The following is a 16,318-nucleotide window of genomic DNA, read 5'->3' as shown; positions in this document are numbered from 1 at the left end:
AAAAGTGCATAAGGAAAGGTATAACAGACATGAAAGATAATGGAATCAATTATAGGCTAATTAAACAGATATTTTGTAAGGTTGTAGTGTAAGGTAATGTTATATGATATAATTATTGGTACAAGAATCATTGATATTAAGATATAAGATGCTGCTTTAAGTTTCTTTAAAATAATGTTAAAGACTTGCATGAGAATATTTCAGGAGGTATAGAGTTACAAATAACAGGAAAAATGTTCCTTACAGATTTCACATACATATTTTTCTTTACTGGCCAAAAATGAAACGTCACATTTTTTAGAGAGATAGAGAGTGGGATAATGAAATTAAAGCCCAATATGTGAACAAGCCTTAAAGTGACTTGGTAACATTGTTGAAGGTTGATGCAAAAAATTGTATAATTTTTGTATAAAATGTTACTTACCATATTCCTTCTACTGTACTAACCCTCTGACATGCAAAAAATCCTGAAAAAAATTCTCAAACCATGAAGATATCTATGGTTTTCCTTGAAGGCGTCGATGTACGCCACCCTCTAACAGTGATTAACAGTAAATTCTCCCAAACATTTTTGAATTTTCCCAACCGTTTTTCCGTGAAAAAAAAGACATAAAACAGGCTATAAAAAATCTGTCAACACTAAAATGTCTGGAATGGAATGTAGAGCCATTTTATTGCTTTGTGAGATTTCCATTCACCTAAAATGTAATTAAATTGTAATATATAGTTGGGAGAATTAAGGAATCGATCAGATCAGTTTTTCCCAATTTGTACCATGAATGATGGTCCGTTTACACTCAAATTTTCAGATTATCTTTAATTGTACATCGAGCATTGAAGTCACTTCCTTAGCACCACTATCTCTCATATGAACAATGTTACAAAGTCCCTTTAAAGGTTATATAGTGTGATTATGGAATTAAAGCCCAACATGTGAACAAGCCGTAAGGGTAAATACTATACTGTGATCATGTAATTAAATTCCTACATGTGAACAAGCCGTAAGGGTAAATACTATACTGTGATCATGTAATTAAAGCCCTACATATGAACAGGCTTTAAAGGGTACACAGTGTAATTAAAGCCCAATACAGTAGCTGTTTAATAGTGATTAACCAAAGAGATACTCAAATAATTCATGTTGTGAAATGTGTATTTATTGATTATAGATTTTTATACTGAATGTTCAATCATGTAAACCTTGGATTTAATCCAACTTATCAATGAAATTTTGATAAATAAATAATATCTTTATTTTACTAATTTATATACATGTGCATGTACCTTGGTTTCATTTATGCACAGCGTGTGTGCACCATCTCTGCTACCAAGGATGGTTTCTACCATGTAATCATAGCAAGGGCATACAGTGAATTATATCACTAAAGCTTTCTTCAGGGAAAAAAAATACACATGGGCTCCGGGCGAATTTTAGCCCTCAAAATTCCAAAAAGAGCCCCTGAAACTCATAAAAGAGACCCCCAAATTTGTATAGAGTTTAATGCAGAACAAATTAAAGAGTTATTTTCATGCAAGCAAGCTTCAAAAGTAGCCCCCGAAATTTTTATATTTTTTCCCCTGGCTTTCTTAATCCTAACACTATACCCCGGCCCAGACTATACCAGGTCCCTATTCCACTCCTGGGCATAGAGGGGCAAATATATGTCTTTTGAATGCTCTAATTGTTTCACCTTCTCTACAGGGCAGAGGCAGCTGAGCGAATTCCAAAGAGGGGGGGGGGGGGGGCACCAACAAAAAAGGGCATTTTCTGGAGAGAAAAAAATCACGTACAGAACGGGAAATTTCAAAGCGAAAAAAAAAAAATAGACGTGGGTATATACCCCTACGTACATTGTGATAACTTTATCAAAGATGATTTCAATATTTGTTTCTCTTTATACATCATACAAGACATTGCCTAGGCATCATACTTTTGCAGTTGAATCGTTCGTTCGTGTCTCCTTAGATCAAGATTAATGTAATCTTGATCTTCGGAGTAGTTGCTACAACCGGCCGTGTCAGACACGTTGCCCCGGGGTGAATATGATGGTCTGAAATATCATTTGCGAGCGAGGACATTTTTAAAGACTTGTGAGGTCGCTCTGCAAAAATATACATCTATCATGATGGGGTCATGCACATTCTCATAACGGTAGACTGAAAAGACCTTTGATAAATGACATGATTATATCATCGAGCTTTGGGGGAAATCGCTCTTATAGTGGCTTGAAATTAGGGGCACGTTTAATGATGAGAGGAAAAGGAGACATTTAATCGAAAAGGATAAGACACTTATTAGAAGAGAAAAAAAGATCAAGTGAAAAAGTACAAAGGGTAATTAGAGGTGAAAATGGGGCACTTTATACACTATAGGGATTTAAAAAAGGCAGTTATGAGAATAGAAAATGGGCAAATTGTCAACGGAAAAGGGGCACCCATCACATTTTGATCGGGGCATTTATAAGAGGTGAAAAGGGGATATATCCCTTTTTAGAAAGGACTCGGGGGCACGCGTATCGTAATGATTGTTAAAAAGGATATTATCAGAGGTGAAAAGGGGCACTATCACACCTGGAAAGCCCGGAGCACTGACCAAATATGAAAAGAGGCACTTATAATAAATGAATAAAAGAAATTTTAAAAGGACTCGGTAACATTGCCTCAGATTCTTAAACAAAATCCTGGATTTAGCTCATGCTGAAATCATAACTATAAACCTTTAGGTCAATCAGGAATCCCATGACTTGTACAAGCCGATTTCCTTGCCTGATATTATCAAGATATTTATAATTGGAAATCAAAATCAAATTTTGCGTTTTCCTAACGGTTTTTATAACACAACATTGTTAAACGATGCCTTTAAAGGGCCATTTATCGGAGGTAAGGGGGCTTTTATGAAAAGGGGGAAGTGGCTCTTATTGACAAGAAAAAGAGGAATATATGTTAAATAAACGGCACTTATCAGAGATGAGGATGGGAAGGGGCACTTATAAGAAGGGAAAAGAGCTTAGGAAGGCACGTGTCAAATAAAAGGGGCAGTTATTAGAGGTGAAAAGGGACACTCATAAAGATATGAAAAGAGCACTGATCGGGGGGGGGGGGGTGGGCAGTGAAGAGGCACTTGTCAAAGTAAAACATGCACGTATATCTGTCAGAATGGGGCAATTATCAGAGGTGAAGGGGGCACTTATCAAAAGTGAAAAGGGGAACTTCTCGTAGGCCTACCTGAAAAGGGGCACTTATGAATAGAAAATGGACAATGCAAAGGAAAATGGGAACTTGTCGAAGGTAAAGGGGCACTAATTAATTCCTATGTTAAAAGCAGCACTTTGGGGTACTTTAATAAGTGGGGAGGAGCACTGTGCCCCGTGCCTCTGCCATAGACTTATGCAGCCTTCAAAGTTGAAAACACATTTTGGCCATAATAATCTATATTGTGCGGATAAGCCTTCCGATATGCCAGTTTGAGCCCTACATTCAATCTGAAACAATAAGTCCCAGACAAACAGTTTCAGCATGTGACCTATATGAGAGTAAAGAGTTAGATTTCAGCTCTAAATTTGGTGTGGCCATTATTTGATTAAATATTATCAATTTGAATGATTTGTTTAAACATCCAAATATATTCTCTTACTCTTGCCCCCGCCCCCCCCCCCCCCCCCCCCCACTCCGAGAATGAACGGACCCCATGCGTGTTACCAAAATGTCCGGTAAAGGGGTACCGTTCGTGCGACAAAGTTCGGCCCGAGAATTGTAAAAAAAAGGGGTGTATTAACTTTTCACCCTGATATTTCTTTAAAAAGGGGTGTTTTTTCTTTTTTTTCTCATCTCTTTGGACTCCTTGAGAAATTATTCTGAATTTAAGGGGGTACATTGAGCATTTTTCATGATTTAGGGGGGTCTCCAAGGCAGGAAAAGCCCGCGAAAGGGGGGGGGGTTCGGAAATGTTGGTAGTCCTCAGATAGGGGGTGCTTTCAAAAAGAGGGAACAAACATATGCGTACCCTAAATAACACTGAGTGGGGGGGGGGGGGGGCGGGCTCTTGCCGTTACCGTCAGCCGCTATGTGCAAATTTTTCTTTTCCTTTTGGATTGTACGATTTGGAGACACTATATTTCGCCTTATTGGTGGCTAGCCTCCTCCTTATTGGTCGCCAGTTTCAATGAGCGCGCTCGAGGTACATACAAATTAGTGTGTGGGACTAGGCTAGATCGAGGCATGGCACTCTAGGTACACGGGCCGGGCTAGACTTTTTACGTTACTGGAATAGTGCTCAGAAATCAGAATCCAAGTAGGGTCTAATTTATGTACTAAATGACCATAAGTAACAGAAAAGAAACAAGTCAAAGGTAAGGTAAAAAATTAGCGATTATCAATGGTCTATAACACAAATTTTGCATGGAATATACGGTAATACTAACTAGACTAGAATCTAGAGACTCTAGAGTCTAGTCTAGGCCCTAGGTTGTCACAAATTAGCGACGAACATCCAATTTGAATTTGCCAAATTCAGCGCTGCAATGACGCACAAAACGGCGTAAAATACGATGTGGTAGTCTAAATGTGCGGGGTATTCTGCAGTTAAAGGTAAAGACCAGTATTGGAAACGCCCCAGTTTCAAAAAATGAAATGATTACCAATCATGTGAAAGAATATGTTTTTAATAATAATTAATACGTCATCAGTAGGGCCTAGGGGCGCGCGTAGACCGAAAGCTTCAGACTCTCTAATCGTCGGTTGTTCCACTGAGGGTGACACGACATTTGCTCCTGCGACAATTGCTCCGGGCTTTATTTCGTCTAAGATGTAGGGTTAGGGTTAGGGTTTCAATAGGGTTTTATGTTAGGTTTAGGGTAGGGTATAGTGTTGAATCCAGGGTTGAAGTTAGCCATTCGATTAGTGTATGAAATTTACAGCGGAGCAATTGTCGCCGGAGCAAATGTCATGGAATCCCACTGAGACTACGTCTGGCTCCACTACTAGACCTCCGATTATAGAATGACAACAAATGTCAGTTTTATTAAAGAAATGACCCAAATCAGATGGTTATTGCTGTCTAGGGCGCGTGCTGCTCCGAGAATGAGGATCATCCTCATAAATGCAGACAAAATGCGTCCTCTAGTCTAAAATAGATCTAGGGTAGTAGGGATCGTCTGCATTTTCTAGGACGTTTTTTTTTCATCGGCGCTCTGCGGGTTTCGGGTTACCGAACCGCCCACTGGCGATGCGAAAAATGGATTCCCTTTGGAAATATAACCCTAGACTAGCTCACCGTCTACTCTTATGGGTTGTCCGTCTTCCCAAGGATTTATTGCTCATAATGTGAAAGTCTCTGTACAAAGTCAATGTAAAATACTTCAAGAAAATCATTGGGAAATCCTTTTTTGCATCGCCAATGCGCCGATCAAAAATATGAAACGTCTGCGAAGATGCAGACGATCCTCATTTTTGAGGATGCATTGGTCTGCGTTTATGAAGACGATCCTCGTTTAAGAAGACGATCCTTATTTGTTGGACCAGCGCCCCTACTGACGATGATAAAAATTTTGCCGGGAAACCACCTACTAGACCTAGATCTAGGTCTAATTGATATATTTCGTAAATTAGTTTATCTATTGGTGTGTGAGAGATTAGAACGCACGTGTCGCGCACATGTGTGTAGTCCCATATACATCTTTCTGTGAACAGTGCTTGTAACTTTATGAAGACTGGGCCAAATTTCTTATCATTTTGATGATTCCAGAACCTTGCAGTACATCTAGATCTATGCTAGATGATCAACCTTTTCTGATCGATTTCACATTTTCTGTTTCTTTACGGGAATGGCTAAAATGCATGACTCCCATTTCGACCAATTAGATGGCTGGATTTCTTAAGTTAGGTATATAATATGCAATAGTGTGTGCATTTGTGTGTTATACCTGCCTCTCAGCAAGTATGCAATGCTAGAGGTCAATACGCATTAGCATTGACTCTATGCTTTGCTGGAGTTTGGTAATCTGCAACATTAATCATAATAAATTATTAAATGCAACCGTTTTAATTACATGTAATATATCTCTATAGCATTCAAGCCGGCAATTTTTGTACGTTGCGTCTTGTGAAAATGAAGGAGCCGGAGCTTCCCGGAAGTGGTGGTGGTGGAGCCTGTGGAGTAGGAGAGCCGGAGCCCCAGTGGAAGCGCTACAGTGATTCAAGAAGAAGGGCGAATGCTGCGTATGAAGAAAGAAAAAAATGTGTCGATGTTGGTAGAACTAGGAGGAGTAGAGATCTACGTGGATCTAGGAAGAGAGTGGTGTTGAGCGACGAGACATTCCAACGATGGAATATAGTCAAATTGAAGGAGTTTGTGGAATCAACCAATGACGAATTTGCGTCCTCTCTACTGGACAGGTGAGTAAAAAAAGGAAAACAAAATCCAGATAGGCCAACTTGTCTAGCTATGACTATGACCATGTATAGTAGGTCCACATTTTAACTAAATAATGACCTAGACCTACACCAATTTTTAGCTGAGATCCTTCTTTTTACTCTTATCCTTGCAATACAGAAAATAATGTACACTCTGTACACTCCACAATATACCTATAATCACGGATCTGTTACGGTCTTTCACCATTTATTGACGATCTTGCAGATTTTGATTGATTTTAATCCAATAATCGTCGTAGCAGAAGAACATGACACCCAGAGGGCGCGGTGGGTTGGTCACTAAAATCCTTCCATTGGCAATAGGTAGACCCTAAAAATATGGGATCTAACTTCAGTCAAAGAACTTTTGATAGCGATTAACATGCCAGATGTTCAACAATGCCACTTTCAACATCTAGAAAATATATAAACAAAAGAGATGATATCTTTTTAAATACAGGTTTTTACGAAATGAAACTGCACTTTTCATATAAGAGTTGGGGGAAACCCCGGTGTAGTGCTCCACCTGCACCCCCAATCAGGCTGAGTATATATGGCATCTGCAAGAATCTTCAGTTATAATAATAATGATAATATCAGATATACATATCCACCTTGTAAGGTACTCAAGGTGCTCCGAATATTACCCGGCTACGCTAGGCTGCCGATTTTGGCGCTCACAGCATTTAAGGAATTCCTTCCTACCGGTACCCATTTAACACCTGGGTGGAGAGTGGCATATGTAGATTAATGTCTTGCCAAAGGACATTAGTACCGCGGTGGGACTCAAACTGCGGACTCTGTGATCCACAGTCCGACGACTTATCCACTTGACCACAACAACTCTACGTATTGAAGGAGGCAGATTATCTTGAAGAAGAAGAAGAATATCTATAGAAGACGATGTTCATGTCAATCTTGCATAGCCATCTCAAAAAGGAGAGGGAAAACTGTGAAAGGTGACTGGATCAATAAGGAAACTCAGTTCACACCGTTCAAGATTGCCACTTGAAACTGGATAAACTTTATTGTATTCAAATCTGTAGAAAAGATATGAATCAAAAGACTCATAAATATATGTAGGGTGTCTGAACGAGTTATGAAATACTGTGTCTTGTGTTTTTTTAAAAATCAAATTGTTACCTTTTTAGTAAATTTATTGTTTTGTTTCTTCTCTTCACACATAGATATGAAGAACATTCTGAAAACTGTTCCACTTTCAGCGTTGGAAATACAGAAGACAGGTAAGATTTTCTTTTATTGTTGGACTGTAAGATATTATGAAAAATTAGCATCATGTTATGTGTATTTTGTTGAAGTATCGCATACAAGTAGATTTTCTTTGAGAATCTCCGGGGGGGGGGGGGGGGGGGGGGGGGGATTTGGTGAAGTTCTTATACTTAAAAAAAGGGGGATTTTGTTTCATTTTGTCTGACATGAAATGTTTATTGTCACCATAGTTCAATGAGATACCACCTTTAAAGCATTAATCTTTAATATAGTTTAAATGTTCCCCTCAATTTATTTGTATAATATCTTTATATTTCAATACCGTTATATCTACCATTCACACAGTTATGATGTATTGATTGAATAACTAGAATTTAAATTCAATTCAAATTTGATTAAAAAAATATTTCAATAGATTCACACAAAGGTGAAGTCAACACCGATACACGACATGTACTTCAGAAGTATTTGAATAATATTTCACTCTTTTTAATTTTTCTTCTAGTGACTCAGAATCAGATGCACCATCTCTTCCATTCTCAGTAGGTTCTATCGATGCTACCCGGTAAGTTTGCCTTTGCTAGTTTCAAATGCTCAAAAAGACATCTCAAAAATGTTAAGACTAACAATTTTGTTCTTCTCAAGGGGAATACCAAACAAATGAGAGGTTAAAAATTGTTGTAATTGCTCCAAGATTCCCACATACGACTGGTATGTGGAAAAAAGACAAACGCTATTATATATTATTATATCAAATCTTATTCAACAAATTTGATTCAAATTTTGCATTTTTACTATCAGAACTAAAAATAACAATATTTTAAAGATAATTCTTAATCTACATATAACTTTTTCATGTCACATTATTTTGATTTTGTTTCAATTTCGTATTTTATTAAGTTTCAATTAATTATTTCATGAAAATAGATCTTCCAGTCACAACACAGAGGATTCTGTTGCAAGTGAAACAGCCACGTTTCAGTAACTTCTTATTTCATTGTATACTTTACTTTTGATTAGATACGCATTTGTATATTGTGTTCATCAACACAGACCTATGACCATTCCGCTTTCTGTTTATCGCTATATATCTCAAGAACTGCTTGAGGTACCGGTATGAATTTTCTGTGTATCGTCATGACTCCGTTTTCTCTTTGCCTACTACTAACAGTATGAGTGACTCAGCGAAGAAAAGAAAGAGGAAAGCGAGGGATCTACGGTACCAGGCAAAGCATAACCCAAAGAATATGTGTGTGTTCAACGATGATTTGGAGGAAATTCGAACCATCGGGAAGGAGAAACATTTGACGGACAAAAAAGTAATCAGCCTGCTGCTCGCAACGTAAGTCAATTCGTTCTTCATACTCGTACTGTACTTGGCATCCATGTCATGGCGTTTGCCACACATACTTGTAGCTGCATTACTATCCTGGCTGTGTACCGTAAGTCTCCGCGTTTAAGATGCATTTTTTTTCCGCTGGAAAAATTTGAAAGGTGCGTCTTTTAGACAGGTACAGGATATTTTGAGTCCTCAAAATGGTACTTTTTAGTGGTTTTTCGACCATCTCTGTGTCTCAACATAGTTAACATAATGCAAATAAAGAATAGGATCTACTACTGGTAAAATTTGAAAGGTGCGTCTTATAGACAGGTACAGGATATTTTTAGTCCTCAAAATACTACTTTTTAGGCCGACGCTGACCCGTACCTGGTAGAGCACCGGCATGGTCCCAGCTCACTCACACATGGGATGTCAACTCACCAATCAGAAACTTAAACCAAGCTAGCCTATATCTGAATTTCTGTTTGGACTCGGAGGAAAATTTGTCTGCCATCTTTAGTTTTAAAAAACGACATTATTACTTTCATTTGTAACAAGTTCACAAGCACAAATCGGTGCCTTCAATATCGCTTCGTCTTGTAGCAAAATGAAGGTTTTCTAACGTACATGTACTACTGTGTCTGCAGAAAAGCAATTTTTTCCCTCTTTTTTTTGTCTTAAAAATAGGGGTTCACCTTATACACAGAGATTTACGGTATCAAAAACTGTTATTTTGATTCTCAATATTTTAAACACCACTGTACAAAACTCAACTGAGTTCACTCGAAATCGGTACCTTAGTGACACAGTCTAGGGAATATGTACATAGCGGAATCACTTACCGTATATGTTTCATACGAGCCATCAGGTTCAAGTTCAAGTTCCAGTTCAAGTTTATTTATTTCTCTTTATCAAAGATAACATTATTGAACATAATGAACAATGGTAATTAAATAAACATACAATATAGAAAACATAATGTACATGATAATAGTTATAACAGAGAATACAATCATATAAATCAATCAATAAAGTGCGGGATCTACTAAAAAGCAAAGCTTGTATTATGTAGGTCCCGGTTCATAGGTTTATATATAAATTAAGGTATCTAAATTAACATATTTACAAAAGCATATGATTACACGAGGGTTATCTCTAAGTGACACATTTTACTAAAAACATATCGTAAACAATTGAAAAAAAGGGAAAAGTTCTGTGCTTTCCTCAGCATAAACAAATATATATATATATATACATTAAATAAAATGATCAGTGCTTATTTTATTTTTATCTTCTTGTCTCCTTTCTATTACTTTGATTTTCGAAGAAATATCACTGCTCTCGACAATATTGTAGAGAGCTTTTGCAACAAAGTTAATGAGTATAAGTATTTCCTACGGGATTCTAGCAAGACCCAATTAAGGAGTCTTAGACGCTCGGGATAGGGCATCTGCTGCCTGTGCTGTTTCAGGATGATACGAGTGGCTTTTCTTTGAATACTCTCAAGTTTGTCACAAGATTGGATAGATTTTGCACACAACACTATCGGACATGTGCGCTTTCCCAGTGTGCACATGCACAACGGAGGTATGTTGATGCATAAAAGGGAAGAAAAAAAAACACAAAAACGTGGTGACCGTGTACACATGTAACCGGCCATGTATTGGGACGTGTACAGGACTACCAAAATACACGCTTATGCACAGCCCTACCCGCGGCTACAGCAAATAATCAACTTTTGCTTATTGCTTCCTGACAGTTTTCCTTCACGATGCAATCACTCTATCAGATCTCTGCTCTATCTTAAACTGAAAATGTTTTCTTCTTTTTTTCTTTTCCAGATTCCTGCACACGAAGAAGAGTGTGTGTGTAGATCAAGCAACTCAAACTATGCCTGATGTATACAGCTGTAGCCATTGTGGTAGCTCTCCACCTGCCAAACCCATGCCACCTTTAGCAAGGCCACAACCTAGTGGCCCACAGCAGATTAGACTTGTGGATCGCGCTAGTAATCCACTTTCCAATGGTCCTAAGACTCCTAACATCAAAGTCATCATGGTTAAAAAGTCTACAGCAGGAGTTCTGAAACGAGACTCTCTCATGACTCCACAGGCTCTGAATAATCTAATGCAGATTGGTTCAAACGTGCAGGCAGCACACCCTCTGCAGAGAAACCTTACAGGATCTTCTCAGTCTACAGCAGGAGTTCTGAAACGAGACTCTCTCATGACTCCACAGGCTCTGAATAATCTAATGCAGATTGGTTCAAACGTGCAGGCAGCACACCCTCTGCAGAGAAACCTTACAGGATCTTCTCAGCTCCCAGCAAGATATATCATACAAGATATTCCTGGATCAACTCAAGTGGTGAAGATGGAACCTGTTGAATCCATGGAAGACTTTGAGCAGGTGCCTAATCAAGAGTTCAGTCAGGCCAAGTGCATTGATGAAAAAGATAATACAGAGGATTACATCTATGATGATGGTAGTACGACATTGGACGATGGGAAAGAACTCGATCCTGACAAAAAGCTGTCAAAAGCGACAGATCATCCGGTCGGCGTCGTCGTGAAAGAAGAAGTTTTGTCAGACTTGGAGCAATCAAACTTGGTGCATTCAGATATGGAAGAGTCATTCTTTGATCCAAGGCAGGACCAAGAATTTGGATCTGATAGCAAGCTTGTGTATTCTGAACCAGGATGGTATGGGCGGGAGGAAGAGGACATGGTTGAAGAGGAAGGAGAGGATGAAATTGAAGATGATGAGGAAGATGATGAGGAAATAGACTATGAAGCTCAAGAGCTTTTTGACCCTACTCATGATCTTTCAGCCAGTATGCCCCTACATTCGGTAAGTATAAATATAATGTGAAGAAAAAAAACATGTCTTCCAACATTAAGTGAAGGTTTGCTTCTGTTTACTTACTGGCAAGCCTGTCCTTGATTTTACAGTGATAATAATTAATGTATTTGTGGTCTTGAGAAGGAGGGATAGCGGATGTTAATTTTGAGGACAATTTTTTTCTCTTTGACTTCATCTATGCAAAATGACTCAGCAGATTGACTAAATTATTGAACAGAGATATTACTCCTTCAGACATTAATCTACATTTGCCACACTTGACCCAGGTGGGGGAAAGGGGAACCTTGTAGGATTATTCCTTGAAATGCACTGTGCGCTGATAACGGCTGCTGGAGCTAAAGCTAAGTTAATAATTATTTGATTTGTGTAAAGTGCACTGATATGTCTTAGGACAGGAATTGCGCAATGTAAGTGTTACATATTATTATAATTATTATTATTATAAGTCCTGATGGTTTACTTTTAAGACCATCAGGTCATGCATTTTTTTGATCCCCTATTTCCTGACACATCACATTCAAATGAATGAATGTGTAATCTCTTGTTTTCATTTATTCACAACAGACAATGAACAGCAAGGATATACCAGGATCTAGCAAGTCTTCCAAGTAAGTATTCCTATTTAAAAAAAACATTAATGGGTAAACTCAATGGTATTTTCCCCCTTATTTTACCAACCTCATGTAACATGGTAGTGTATCTTATCATTTGCATACGGTGAAGGAAAATCTCATGTTGATATCAAATTGCTCTGAAAATAAAGCAGCAACATTAAAGGTAATACAAAGTTTTGGGAAATTTTGAAAATTGGATGGAGAGTGAATCTTTACAATTTTGATATATTTGGATGCCCCTGTGGATGTATTATAAGCACTAAAAAAATTAGCCCCTAAAACACTTCTGTTTTTGAGAAAAATTGAATATAAAAATTTACCGGTGCTCCCGGTAAATTTTGATAAATTTCAAATAGCGCCTATGGCCGTACAATGGTAGCTGCGACCATGAAAATCTTATATATATTTAGTTGTAATATATAATTTCCAAACGGGAATAGCTAATCGGTCGATTTTAGTCAAGAAACATTGTTTCAAAGCTAAATTAACATCTTGACCTTGAGAGGGAGCTATACAATATAAAGAGTTTATTATTTATAATTTCATAACTTCAGACTCGATTTCAACCGCGACAACGATCAATGAATATTGTAGGAACGCATATATATGCTTCTAACATTTTAATTTGAACCGAATTCATGACCCCATACCAAAACTTTGTATTACCTTTAAGAGAAGCGGATTGATGAAAGTTTGAATGAAAAAAGATAAATCGAGGGGTCAGTGACACAACGACCTAACTCCCTTTTTTGCCATTTTGAGAAAAAGTGGCTTATGTGTCAATGAGCACTTGGGCCTTAAGGAGTTAAGTCTATGTTTCACTAGACATTAATGGGGTGTGGGGTGGAGTTTAGTCTTTGTGTTTCCTGGAAAGCCCATATTTTTCTGAACATTTTGATATCAAATACTCATTTTAACAAAATATGGGGTTACGTCTTTGTGTCACTGAACCCTCGAAATGATAAGAAAGTTATGACTCTGAAAGTTGAAATTACTATACACATGTGACGGAATATCCAATGGCCAATGTCACTGTGATGTAGTGACAGACCTCGTATACGGACACCTACTCTCTGGACATCAACCCCCGGATAACCACCTCCAGTCAACTACTCCCTAGGACAACTACCCCCTAGGACGTCTACCTCCAGACAACTACCCCTTTAGATAGTTGTCCGGGGGGGGGGGGGGTAGTTGTTCTAGAGGATGGTTGTCGTAGGGGTTAGATATTTATCTGTGAATGAAATAAACAGATAAAAGGCATTTTTTTGTATGGAACAAATTGCACAGAAGCACCCTTCAACCGTAGAGGGGTCTATAGGTCCTCGGCTATGACCTAAGGCCTAGGACAAGGCCAAGGAGTAAGGTCTAGACCCTAGTTGATTTTGATGGAGGGGGGGGGGGGGTAGTGTTTAATAAGGAAATGATAATGGCTGTATTTTTGTTAACCACTTCATTCTGTTTAATCAGGCAATGGATATGTTACTTAATGATATGATAACCATTGAAAAGATATGTCAAAAGCCTGTCATAATCGTGCAAGGCTATTTCCCCAAAACATTGCAAAACCGACACGGACTGCAATGTACGTACGTTTGTGCTTCCCTTTTATATAGATCTAGTCTTAATTCTAATAATACTTAAAAAAACTCATCATGAATTCCAATTTCGAATCATCAGGAACAAGTTTCAATTCGTACTCGGAATCGGTGCTTTTAGTTATTGTTTGCGATTGTCAAAATAATTAATCCAAGAAGGCCAAATACGAAAGTAGCAACTGCGCATGCTCACACTGCGTGATATCTAGAGTGAACCCAAAACAGCTGTCATAAATCATCTGGCTTCGAAGCTTGATCAGATGACTCTCGCTAGCTAGTTCTCCAGTGCTGGTATCTCTTTGCTTCTACACTTTACATCTATTAAAATATTTGTACATGTGCATCACTCGAGGCTGCGATAACCTCTAAATATTTGTTTATGTTTCTTTTCCATTTGCTGTACCGGTAGGTGTCTTGGTGGCCGGGACAGCCTTGAGAGTGATGACAGCTTGGAATATGGAGGAGATAGCGATGAAGACTTTGACTTTCAGTTCCCGGAGGCATGCCCAATCTGCTCTGAGGCCTGGGAAGAGAAACCTGAAATTATGCACCATTTACAAAAACACATCCCGATTGATGAGGGCCCAGAAGCAATCAAGGATGCCGTCCAATCAATCAAAAGCAAATTTGAAAGGGGGCACAAATTTGACATGGGATGGTGTTGGGAGTGCAAAGAACTGCTCTTGGGCTTTAGAACACACTATAACAGATGCCATAACAATAATCCTACTTGTATTGTAATGTGTAACTGTAAGCAGTGCGGTAAAATGATCAGAAGTTCGTATATAAAAATACATGAGATCTCACACTTAGATATCAAGGAAAGCGATTACGTCCAATGTCCACAGTGCCCCTCAAGGTTTAAGCACCGGATATTCCTCAAGGGTCACATTAAAAAGTTCCACTTCAAGAAAGCGTTAAGGGATTTGCAGTGCTCAACCTGTGGCAAGATCTTCAAAAGTTGGCAACAACTCCAGCGACATTCATTGATCCACAGTGGACTGAAGCCTTATTCATGCTCAATGTGTGACAGATCGTTCATTCAGAAGAACAGTCTGAAGATACACATGCGGCAGCATACAGGAGATAAGCCGTACGTGTGTGAGGTGTGTGAGAAGGCGTTCACCCATAAGATCAGCCTAAAGAACCACAAGAAGAAACAGCATGGGATTGACTGGTGGAAAGAGCAAAGGAAGATCAAGAGAGAAATAAAAGCGATGGCTCTGAATAGAGAAAACAAATGATCTGATTGGTTGATATATGCCTAGAAAAATGCCAGACAAACAATACTCCGAAAAGATGCACCTCGGCTTTAATTACCCCCCAAAAAAGTGCTATTAATGTTGGTCGACAATATATATACATGTAAATCTATGTGAAATAACTGTGAGAGCAGGGTAGCACGCTATCTCTTTCATAAGCTATCTGTATTGAATTTGAAATGCTAAGGTTTGTGTGGATTGGCCGCCTGTTATAATTAGAACATCGGGGGAATGTAGTTATAGTTGAGAGCTTCATTTGCTTGGGATGTCTGTTCTGATGCCTCCGCCACACAAAGTGAGTACCGAAGGCATGTTTTTGGGTTGTTGGCCCGTATTTATTCTTGTGAATGCAATAACTTAGGAATGAATGGAGGTAATCATAGTTAAACTAGACCTGTGAGAGTCGTATATGACCATGTACATTTCACCTGATTAAATTTTGGGGCCAAGAGGTCAAAGGTCACGGGTCAATTTAAATGTGCTAAAATATCTTGTGAACACAATAATTTGAGAACGATTTGTGCTATCATTGTTAAACTTTTTGAGAGTATGTATGACCATTTAAAGATTACCCAATTACATTTTGGGGTCAAGAATTCCAACGATAGAAAATTTAAAGAATAATAAACTTCTTCAAATATTAAAGCAAAAGGCCAGTAGTTTTCAAATGAAAAGTGAATAGATTTATGTTATTTTCTTTGAGGTTTGATAACTAACCCTCCAGAAAGCATATGAAAATGAAACAAAGCTAATCACTTCTTATTAAATTGGTTAGATCTAAGATATGAAGAGGGTTATTATCTAAGAACTTCTACTCAGGAATAAAACTTCCTCAAAATTATGGAGGGTCTGCAAATGACAGCTACTACCTTTAATCCGATAATTAAAGATGCCTATTATGTTCCTGGCGGGGCATATTTTTGACTGAGCAGTCTATTTTTCTAGTTTTTTAATATTTTTCTTATCCTTGTAAGAGTTAGGGTGAGGTTTGAGGGAAAACTGATTGAAATCTTGATGTGG

At 38.2% G+C, this 16,318-nt stretch overlaps 2 protein-coding genes across 2 annotated transcripts in view; both read left to right on the top strand.

The window, feature by feature from the left end:
* LOC105437391 (epoxide hydrolase 1-like) overlaps nt 1–1,267 on the top strand; it is an 18,209-nt gene extending 16,942 nt beyond the window's left edge. Inside the window, exon 8 of the mRNA XM_030989133.1 lies at nt 1,095–1,267. The gene's annotated coding sequence lies outside the window, so the exon portion shown is untranslated. The remainder of the gene's footprint in view (nt 1–1,094) is intronic.
* A 2,994-nt stretch (nt 1,268–4,261) lies between these two features.
* LOC592869 (zinc finger protein 37) lies at nt 4,262–15,357 on the top strand. Its single transcript, XM_792373.4, has 8 exons — nt 4,262–4,349; nt 6,067–6,393; nt 7,599–7,655; nt 8,147–8,206; nt 8,813–8,983; nt 10,804–11,812; nt 12,389–12,432; nt 14,446–15,357. The coding sequence occupies exons 1-8, from the start codon at nt 4,315–4,317 to the stop codon at nt 15,278–15,280; spliced, it is 2,538 nt and encodes an 845-aa protein (XP_797466.4). The 5' UTR covers nt 4,262–4,314; the 3' UTR covers nt 15,281–15,357.
* The last annotated feature ends 961 nt before the right edge of the window (nt 15,358–16,318 follow it).

The sequence above is a fragment of the Strongylocentrotus purpuratus genome, unplaced genomic scaffold, assembly GCF_000002235.5.
Source record: "Strongylocentrotus purpuratus isolate Spur 01 unplaced genomic scaffold, Spur_5.0 spur5_scaffold_18, whole genome shotgun sequence".
In the NCBI taxonomy this organism is placed as follows: Eukaryota; Metazoa; Echinodermata; class Echinoidea; order Camarodonta; family Strongylocentrotidae; genus Strongylocentrotus; species Strongylocentrotus purpuratus.
Note: the sequence above shows the minus strand (reverse complement) of the source record. Positions and strands in the feature narration are given on the sequence as shown.

What these genes read in the sequence shown, in the direction of transcription:
- LOC592869 (XM_792373.4), top strand. Translation starts at nt 4,315, where the DNA reads ATGACCATAAGTAACAGAAAAGAAACAAGTCAAAG. An exon ending in GTTGGAAATACAGAAGACAG is followed by an intron (nt 7,656 to 8,146) that starts GTAAGATTTTCT and finishes TTTTTCTTCTAG; the next exon opens with TGACTCAGAATCAGATGCAC. An exon ending in ATCAGCCTGCTGCTCGCAAC is followed by an intron (nt 8,984 to 10,803) that starts GTAAGTCAATTC and finishes TTTCTTTTCCAG; the next exon opens with ATTCCTGCACACGAAGAAGA.